This window comes from Fringilla coelebs (genome assembly GCF_963513975.1).
Source record: "Fringilla coelebs genome assembly, chromosome: 6".
NCBI classification, from domain to species: Eukaryota; Metazoa; Chordata; class Aves; order Passeriformes; family Fringillidae; genus Fringilla; species Fringilla coelebs.
Window position 1 is genome coordinate 60,327,936 of NC_140034.1, and position 9,346 is coordinate 60,337,281.

At 49.0% G+C, this 9,346-nt stretch overlaps 1 protein-coding gene across 1 annotated transcript; it reads right to left on the reverse strand.

The window, feature by feature from the left end:
• Positions 1–448: 448 nt before the first annotated feature.
• On the reverse strand, positions 449–3,922 carry FGF4 (fibroblast growth factor 4; the record flags this gene model as incomplete). The annotated part of the gene is given in 4 exon segments (XM_084207822.1): positions 449–625; positions 2,291–2,394; positions 3,239–3,353; positions 3,356–3,922. Coding segments are annotated over 4 exon segments (588 nt in total). The 5' UTR covers positions 3,548–3,922.
• Between the last annotated feature and the right edge of the window lie 5,424 nt (positions 3,923–9,346).

Consider the following 9,346-nt stretch of genomic DNA (forward strand, 5'->3'; position numbering starts at 1 on the left):
GCTCAGGGCAGGGCAAAGCCACCGTAAAACCCAAACAAACAAACAAACAAACTCACACCTGTACAGCAATAAACAACACACAAACAGTGCAAAATGTTGGGAGAGTGGAATTGGATGTCACCTGGCTTAGGACATGGAGTAGCAGCACACCTGGGATAACTCAACTGAATTAAATAAACCACCAAGCAGAAGACTTCTACTGTTGCACCATGAAATGAAAGACCTTGGGTTGGAGGTTTGTTTTGTTTTCAGAGATTAAAATTTAAAAAAAAAAAAGTAACTATAAATAAATTTTGTGACAATATATACAGATTTAAATAATTAACTTAAATATCTTACACCTACTCTTGCATAAAACTCTCCAGTAAAAGTGCACCATGTTTCTTTTCCCCAAAGATGTTCCGTTCTGTGTCTTCCCTGTGCTGAGGTAGGTCTGAAGGGAGATGTCTCAGATTCTAGGAAGAAAATGTGTCACTGTCATTGTGGGAGATACTTTATTGCCTTTCTTTGTTCTTCCATTTTTGCTCAGGGCTATGTACATCCCGGGATAAATCCTGGATTCATAAGCATTGTAGTTGTTTGGCAGGAGAATCTCTTTGAATTTGCACTCATCATTGAAATGGGCCTGAAATGAAAAGGAAAGAATGAGAGGGAAGGAATTTTAAACATCAGGTGTGGAAATATTCTTGCTGCCAGGTGTAAGAAGGTGTGTTGTGGGCAAATGTGCAGGTGAGCCCCCTCCACTTAGTAATCTTTTGAAGTGGCCTCTGAAGCTTCAAAAAGGACTCAGGGGCCAGAGGATCAATTAGGGATGCTGTGCCTAGGCCAGGCACATACATCTAAAGGTGGGAAGGGCACCCATGAGAGGGACAGGGTCACCTGAACAGAGCTGAGGTGGGTAAGGCCCAGTCCCATAGTCTTGCTCATTGAATTGCTCCTGGTTGTCCCACCAGCAATAAATTGCCTGAGAGGCTTCAGGAAATCCAGAATACTGGCACTTTCTTATGTTGCTTGAGGAGAAAGAAACATTTTAAAGCCACTCATCATGGATATGTATTTTTTTGCTTCTTTAGATTTAAAACCAAAGGTAGGGTTTGGTTAACTTAGATTAATGGATCAGGAAAACAAGTCTGGCAGCAGGCAACCTTTCAGGGATGTGGTTTCATTTGCAAGTACATACAAAGAGGAACAGGTCTTGTAAGTGTCTTATCTGGAAAGGGACAGATGAACTCATCTTTTATTGTTGGGCAAAAACCTCAGGGCTTGTGAGCGGCCTCAGCCTGCCAAGCTGAGCACTGCACTAGGGATTATTTTACCCAGGACACCAAGGCAGCAGTATCCCTAAGAAAGGATGCATTTTGGTGACTGATTCTGCCTGGCTTTTATATAAGGCACAATCCTCCACAACAGGACCAATGGCCCAGAAAATAATTCTGGATGCTTCATGCCTTCATGTGAAAATGCCCCAGTTGACTCTGACATAGTTTGGCTCTTCCTCAGCCCAAGTTTCTTCACTTGGGGATCATGACATGGGAAATTCATGGGTGAGAAGGGAGAGCCAGGAACATGGCTTTAAAACTATGCTGATCGCAGTCACTTGTACAGAGCTGAACTCAAAAGCAGAAGACAGCTCAACACAAGCAGAGATGCACCCTGTTATTGTCCACCTCGAGTATATTCTACAGGATGTCTCTATCTTTTCCAAACATTCCACGTAAGAGAAGGTCTGTATTGCCTTCCTAATGGATCTTCCTTCACCTAAACAGAAGTTCAGACCCCAAGGATGCTGAACTGCCATGGGAACTGTCTGTCTGTTCAAGAGCATTAACAAAGAGTGATCAATAGGTCACTGATTCATCACACCATAAAGGGTCACTCATGGGCCTGGCTGATCACAAGTCCACGTGCCCTCTGAGAGATGGAGTGATTGCCCCACCTGCCTGTTTGTACTCAGATATAACAAATATATGGACTAAGCCTAGCTTGTGGTCTTGCCACATAAATGACTGATCTGTTGGTCTATGAGGCAGGCAAGATGTGCAGCCATGGTTGGGTGACTACAGTTTTTATGTGAGAACCAAGGAAGTGCAATGCAGAAGAGGGGGTTTCACTCCAAAAGCTCAGTAAGCAGCATAACTGGGCAGCACACCTTCTGCTGGCAAGGCAGGAAGGGCTGCTCTGTGCTGCCTGACCCAGGAGGGGAAGGAAGGAGCTTGGGCAGCTTTTAGCACACGTCTCACCCCAACTGACCACCAGCCCCTCCCCAGGCACACACGCAGTGGCTACTTACAGATCCATAGAGTTTGCCTTTGCTGTTCATGGCCACGAAGAGTCCACTTTTGACACCAAATATGCTCACCACACCTCTTTCCACTGGAGAAATTTCCAGCAGACCTACACAGGAGACACAGAAATCAGGGGGACAAAAGGGAGTATGTGGTGACAGTGCCACACTCATCCACAGGGTGCCATCCCCAGGATGGATCCCCACATCCCAGTACTGCTGTGGGTGTCCACAGAGCCCCATACCCCACACCTCATACTCCACGTGCTGTCCTATGCCCCATGCTGGGACCTCTCTTCTTTTAGCTAAGTATCTATTTTTATTTTGCCCCCAGGCATCCTCTTGTGTAGGCAAGGTTAAAATAAGCCAGAGTACGCTTAGGGCAAATGAAACATTTGTCATCATGCAGCTTATATCCCCGCTCCCGGATCTTATTGTTTCAGTTGGATATCAGAGTCTTGGGGCCACGGGGTTAAGTCCCCAGCAGATGCTTTTCAAGTTTGGGGGCGAGCTGGGCTCACCCCAGCCCCTGCTCGGAGTGGGCGGCCCACGGCACTGCGGATCCTCCAGATGTTGAGGCAACCCCGACACCTGATGCCTGACGGCGGCAAGGGGACAACAGGGCACTGAGCAGCGCCGACGAGCCCCTCCCGAGCGCCCGACGAGCTGCTCCGGAGCTCCCGATGGGGTCCGGAGCTCCCGATGGGGTCCGTCGCCTCCCCGCTGCCCCGGGCTCCCGCCGCCCGCAGGGGAGCCGAGGGGCGCAGCCCCGCGGTGCTGCCTGCGGCCGGACTTTTGAGGGAAGTCGAGGTCTGCCACGCACCCACCCTCCTTTCGGGACATGCCGCTCTCCGGGGCAGGTCAGTCGCTCCGCTCCCGCAGAACCGCCCTCCGGCCGTCCCGCGGGCGCGGAGCGTCTCGCTGGCCCCGCCGCGGGGGTGGTCGGCGGCTTACTGTATCGATTCTCGCTGTGAATCCCATCGATGCGGCCGTCGGGCAGCACCTGGATGTGGAAGCCGATGCCCACGTTGCAGTAGAGGCGCCGCAGCCGTTTGATGCCCAGGAGGTAGTGTAGTCGCCGTCGCGGGCGGCATCGCGGCGCTCCGCCGGGAGGCGAGCGACGGAGCGGGCGAAAAGAGCCGCGTCCCAGCGGCGCTGGCGGGGCCCGGCGGGGAGGCGACCCGGGGGAGACCGGCCACGCACCGCCCCTGGCCACAGCAGCCCGAGGAGCAGCGCCGGGAGCAGCGCCGCGGGGAGAGGCATCCCGGTTTAGGGGCGGGTAGCCACGGGCCGGCCGCCGGTCGCTCCGAAAATACGCTCTGCCCCCAGCTCCCACTTTATGCTGAGGTCAAAGAAGGGGAGGAAAAAAAAAAAAAAAAAACCGACCAAAAGCCAAACAGAGAAAAAAAAAAATTAAAAAAGGAGAAAAGAAAGAAGACCAGAAAGAAAAGCAGAGAGGGAGGGAGGGAGCTTAGTGCTCAATCCCCTGAGGATCTGCGGTTTCCCTGGGCTGGCTGCATGGAGAGGAAATCCCGGGAGCAAGAGCTTCTGAACTTGATCTCAACTCCAGGAGTCTTGTCTGAAGTGCTGATCTTCTTCTATAGCTGCTCAGCCATAGCGCTTTAGCCCTAGCCACGATATTTATATATCCATGTGCGTTGGTACCTCTTACATCACCACCTACTGCTGTCTGCTGCAGCCCTCCGGCTTAGCTGAAAGTCAAATTATCACCCCTAGATGCTTAACAGCTCTGAAGCGTCTTGAAGGGAAAGGGTGAGCAGCACTGGTGCTAAACAAGAGGGACAGCACAAACTTTTAGAAAGAAAAGGTCATATTTTACGTTAATCACAGCAACCTTTCTTTCTTTCTTTCTTTCTTTCTTTCTTTCTTTCTTTCTTTCTTTCTTTCTTTCTTTCTTTCTTTCTTTCTTTCTTTCTTTCTTTCTTTCTTTCTTTCTTTCTTTCTTTCTTTCTTTCTTTCTTTCTTTCTTTCTTCTTTCTTTCTTTCTTTCTTTCTTTCTTTCTTTCTTTCTTTCTTTCTTTCTTTCTTTCTTTCTTTCTTTCTTTCTTTCCTTCCTTCCTTCCTTCCTTCCTTCCTTCCTTCCTTCCTTCCTTCCTTCCTTCCTTCCTTCCTTCCTTCCTTCTTTCCTTCTTTCCTTCTTTCCTTTCTCTCTTTTTTCTCTTTCCTCCTCTTTTTTTTCCTCTTTTTTTTCTCTTTCCCTCTCTTTCTTTTCCCTCTATATCTCCTTTCTTCTTTATATTTTTCCCTTTCTCAAATTCCTACAAATGCTAACGCAAGATACAAAAATCAAAGAACGTCCAGCACACTTTGCCCCCAACACTATGTACGACTATGTAAATCTGTGGAATTTCAGCTTTTTGCTGTATCCAAGCAACATGGTTTACAGTTTGCTGGATGCAGAAACAAAATTCCCTTAATTAAAAGCCAAAAGAGTTTTTGAATGGGAGGTTTAAGAAATTAAAAATTAATTAACTTGCAAAAAAAATCCAAAAACAACCACAACAAAACAAAACAATAAAACCCAACCAAAAAAAAACCCAAAACAAAGGAAAGGACTAAGGTTTTAATAAAGAGGAAAACATTTCAAGAGGCAGCAAGTGTTTTCAAAAGTGGTGAAAAAGTTTTTGGTTCTAAATATCCCTTCAAGAAATGTGGAGTACCAGACATGTGGAGCTCCCTCTTGGTCACTGTACTGACAGGGGCTGTGGTGACACAAGTTTATTCTGGAGGCTGCCCACTCATGCAAGTACTGCTGCACTTTATAAGGGAATGGTTATTTTCTAATATTTACTTCGATGCTGCTGCTGTGTTTTAGTGATGCATTTGTTCTTAGGTAATTGCTTCATGTGGTTTAGGTTCCTGGAAATGAAGTTTCCTCAGTATTTAAAAGGAGAAGTTTTGAGCCCATCAGTTCAGAACTACTTTGCTTCCAGCAAATCCCATATGTTTTGTCACCTCCCATAGCTTAAGCCTCGGCCCTCCGCAGGTTTTCAGCACAAACAGGTGAGGAGACATTAGGACAATTTTGGAAGGTCCTGAATTAATAAGAAAGTGTGTTTCGGGGGGAGGGGGGAGAAGTGGTTTGTGACTCAAGTCCTTTACAGCCTGAAGCCAGTTTAGTCTTTCACGCCAGTAAAGCTCTCCCGCTGTTCCAGCAAAGGATGCGAGAGAAAAGAGAATTGCCCCGAGGCAGATGACAGCTCACCTAGGTGCGAAAATCTCTGACCTTCGCTAAACCTGAGTAAACTTAGATGATGTGCTTTTATTTCTTCTTGTGAGGTGCACATGCCGCTGCTTTGGAGGCGATTGAAATCTCCTCGGTGTAGTTTCTGTCCCAGCCTCAAGCGAGTTCACTCCTCCGTGTGCGTTCAAAGACAGCACAATGTAGATTTTTCACTGTGGAGGTGAAAATGCCTCGTCCCTGGAAATATTCCAGGCTGGACAGGGCTTTGAGCAGCCTGGTATAGTGGGAAGTGTAGCAGGGGGTTGGAATGAGATGATCTTGAAGGTCTGTTCCAACCCTAAGAGTTCTGTGATTCCACGAAATCCACTGATATGAAATGAACAGGTATTTGCCACGTTTTTATTTCCATCAGCTCCATCCAGACCCGCCTTGCACCTGATCAGCCGAGTGGCTCAGCTGTGGATGCAAAGGCAGAGACCAGCTGCTGCCAGGCCTGGAAGCTGCCCTGCTCTGCAGGCTGTGCTGGGCACTTCTCCTTCCCCAGGCTCCTCAGGATGCTCTGATCCCTCCTCACTTCAAACTCTCAATTATTTGCTCTTCGCAAACAGCAGCGGGTGGATTTGGGATTAAGTTTATTTACCTTCTGAGGGATGAGAAAAAGGAGTGGCACTTCTACTGACACACCTCCCCAGCAGCTTCCCTCCTGCAGCACAGGGGTGGCTGATGGCCCAGGGCTGGCTCTGCTTGGCCTTCCTGCCTCGGGCAGCAGCTCTTCCTGGCCCAAAGCAGTGTGAGCTCTAAGCATCCTTCAAGCTTGAGTTAGGGATGTGCCCTGGAGGCTCGGCAGGGGAGGATTCATCCCTTTGGGAAGTATGGAAATGGGTCCTGGAACACCCATGAGGCTCCTGGTCCTTATGTTTGCAAGGTCAGGTACTAAATGGTTACACAGAGAATGCAGAGCATCAGGTGACATTGCCACAATGTCACAGATTAATAAGGGATGCTTCTGCAGCTCCACTGTTAAACCTGCCACAGGATTAGACATCAGCCTTTCCATAAAGCCTTCCAGTGAACTTTTCTGAGAGGAAAACAATGAGTTTCCAGCTAAGAATGAAACTATGAGGTGTGGGTTTGCTTTCAAGTTGTCTATATCCATATGTGTGTGTCTATATCCCCGTGTGTGAGCTTGTGTGCAGGCTGCCTATGAAACACCCAGGTGCTGCTGCTCCAAAACCCTCTGGTTTTTCTTGTTTGCACCTGGGAAAAACCCCACAGGGATGGAGGCAAAGCAGAACCTCACCGCTCTCAGTTTTCACCAGGTGTAAATGACAGGTGGAAGATGCTCACCTACAGCTCTCAGTGCTGTAACACAGACATTGTCAGTCGGAAATTATTGGCACAGGAAACCATTAAAGCAGGATATTCCCCATGGAAGCCAAAAATCAGTGTCAGGCAGCCCAGGCTAGAGAGGGACTGACCTTCCAATGTGCTGTCAGCTTTCAGGCAGTGAAGGGGAGTTGGGTGTCTCCAGATCATCCCATAATTAATTCTGAATCTTCCATATCATGCCTTGGCCTACCGCTATGTGTCCTCACTCCTGGTGGACAATTTCTCAGCAACAATTTAGATATTAAACCAGGTAAAATGTCTCCATCTCTGTACTGGCTCTCTTCCCTAAAGAGCATATGTGGATGTCACAGTTCAGACAGCTCTTGTTTCCAAATTCCTCTAGGTTTAAAGCATAAGAAAGAAGGAAGGATCCACAGAATTCAGATCCATATGCAGATTCAAGCCCCATATCATGGATTCTGAAGGAAAAAGGGAAAAGAAGGAGGAATCATTACAGTATTATTTTGTAATTACACTGGCTTAGCAGCCATCCAAATCAGGCTCTGTGTCTGCCTTTCTAAAGAGATCCAGGTCTGCAATTTAAAAATCAATTTACATATTTATTAGCTCCAGTAAATGTAAATGACCCTGAAAGTTATTGCTCATGAGCTTTTCTCCTGAAGGCAAATATTTCACTGAGATCCTTTGGTCTGGAAGGATGGGGGGCTGTAGTGGAGGGGAAAAAATCCCTTTCACCCTGTTGGCACGCTACGAAGACTTGGCAAAAAGGCCCCCCAGCTCCCCCTTTGCCTACACCCCTTTTAATGACAATGCTTTTGGAGGACAAGCACCCAGTGCTCTGCAGAGGGGCAGAGCCTGGGAAAGCTCTCTGCCCTTTGCCTCTGACTGCCTCCATGTGTGTGTGAGCAGGGCAGTGGTCCCGGGAGAGGAGGCTGCCTGGAATGCCTGGGAGTCACTGGGAGACCTGGGGTGTGCCACCTGTGCCTCCTGCACAGCGCAGACACACAGCCAGAGCCCAGCCAGCCCTGCCTCTGCTTCCTGAACAGCACACACACAGGCAGAGCCCAGAACTCAGCACACACACACACACAGACAGAGCTCCGCCAGCACCAGGGCACTCTGCCTTCCTCCCCTCTCTGTTTGCAGCCCATCTGTTTGATCTCTAACCAGCATGGAACAGAACATCACCTGGTGGTGGGAACAGACCATTAGTCTGACTAACAAAAAGAAGAAAGGGGGGGTTTTAGTTTTTTGGTTTGTCTGAAAAGGTGTATGGGGTCACTGTCTCGCTGAGTGCAGGGTCCCCAGGTGAGTCCCTGCTTCGTGCCTTGTCATCAACAACTTCAGGGAAAACACTTATTTCAGCTACAGCATGCACAGGTACTGTGTGAGAAGTACTTGCTGGGCTTGTCCTTTGCCACCTTGGGAAGGGGGAAAGGTCAGAGTTTATCTGTGTTTTTTGTTTTAACCTCATTATCCCTGCCCATGCAGCTCTGTTCCCATTGGAGAGGGGCAGTGGGGTATAGCAGCGGGCAGCCACAGCACCAGGCAGGCAATAAAGGCAGCAAAAACCTCCCTCTGATGTGTTTGGATGGATTCAGGGAGGGGGCTGAGCATGGCTTGGTTTGGGATGGGTGTGGATGCTTCCAGCAGCTACTCCCTCTGCTGCTGGGGAGCTCCTGCAGTACCACATCCCTGTGCCAAGCAGAGAGGACACGGCTGTGCCTGTCTGTGTGGGCTCCTGTAGGGCTTCAACAGCTCAGAGGCTGCAATTCACGCTTCCAGCTTGTGTCCTCACTGCTCACCTACACCCACTGCTGCATGAATGGGTGCCCAGGGAGCTGGGAGATCAAGGCCCAGACCTCTGACTTTCTGGGTACTCCACTCAGCACTGTGGCAGCCCTTTCCCAGCTGCTGTGCTTGATTTGTTCGTTCTGTGTGCGTTGATGTTCCTTCAACATCACTACAGAGGTGTGGGGTGGCCTTCTGGCAGACCCAATGCCACTGACAAGCAATCCTAGCAAGCCATTTCCTTGTCCTCCTGGCATGTGAACAGCTCAGGGGTGAAGCAACACATCCAGACAATAATCTATTACACTTTCTGCTTTCCCAGAAGATGTAATCCCAATCTCTTTCATCTCTGTTTCCCAGGTTGCAGCTTTGCCCCATGCTTTTCTGTGTGCTGTCCAGAGCAATAAATCCGAGCCCTGCTATCACTACTGCTCTGTATTTCCAGCAGTTTTCTTCACCCAGTGATGAAGGAAATTTTGCTCCATTATCAGCTGTTCTGGCTGCACGTGCTTCCAGTTGTCCACTGTCCTCTCTTTTTTCCCGTAGCTGTTCTGCTCCTTTATTCATTCTCAGGACAAGCACCCTCCATGGAAGCTACATCCCCAGACACCAGCCAGACCCTACCTGAGTGCTGGGATGAGTGGAAATGGTGGAGACCTGAGGAGCCCCCAGGAGCACTGCTGGAGTTTGGTCCCTGAAGAGCAGGGCTCAGTGGG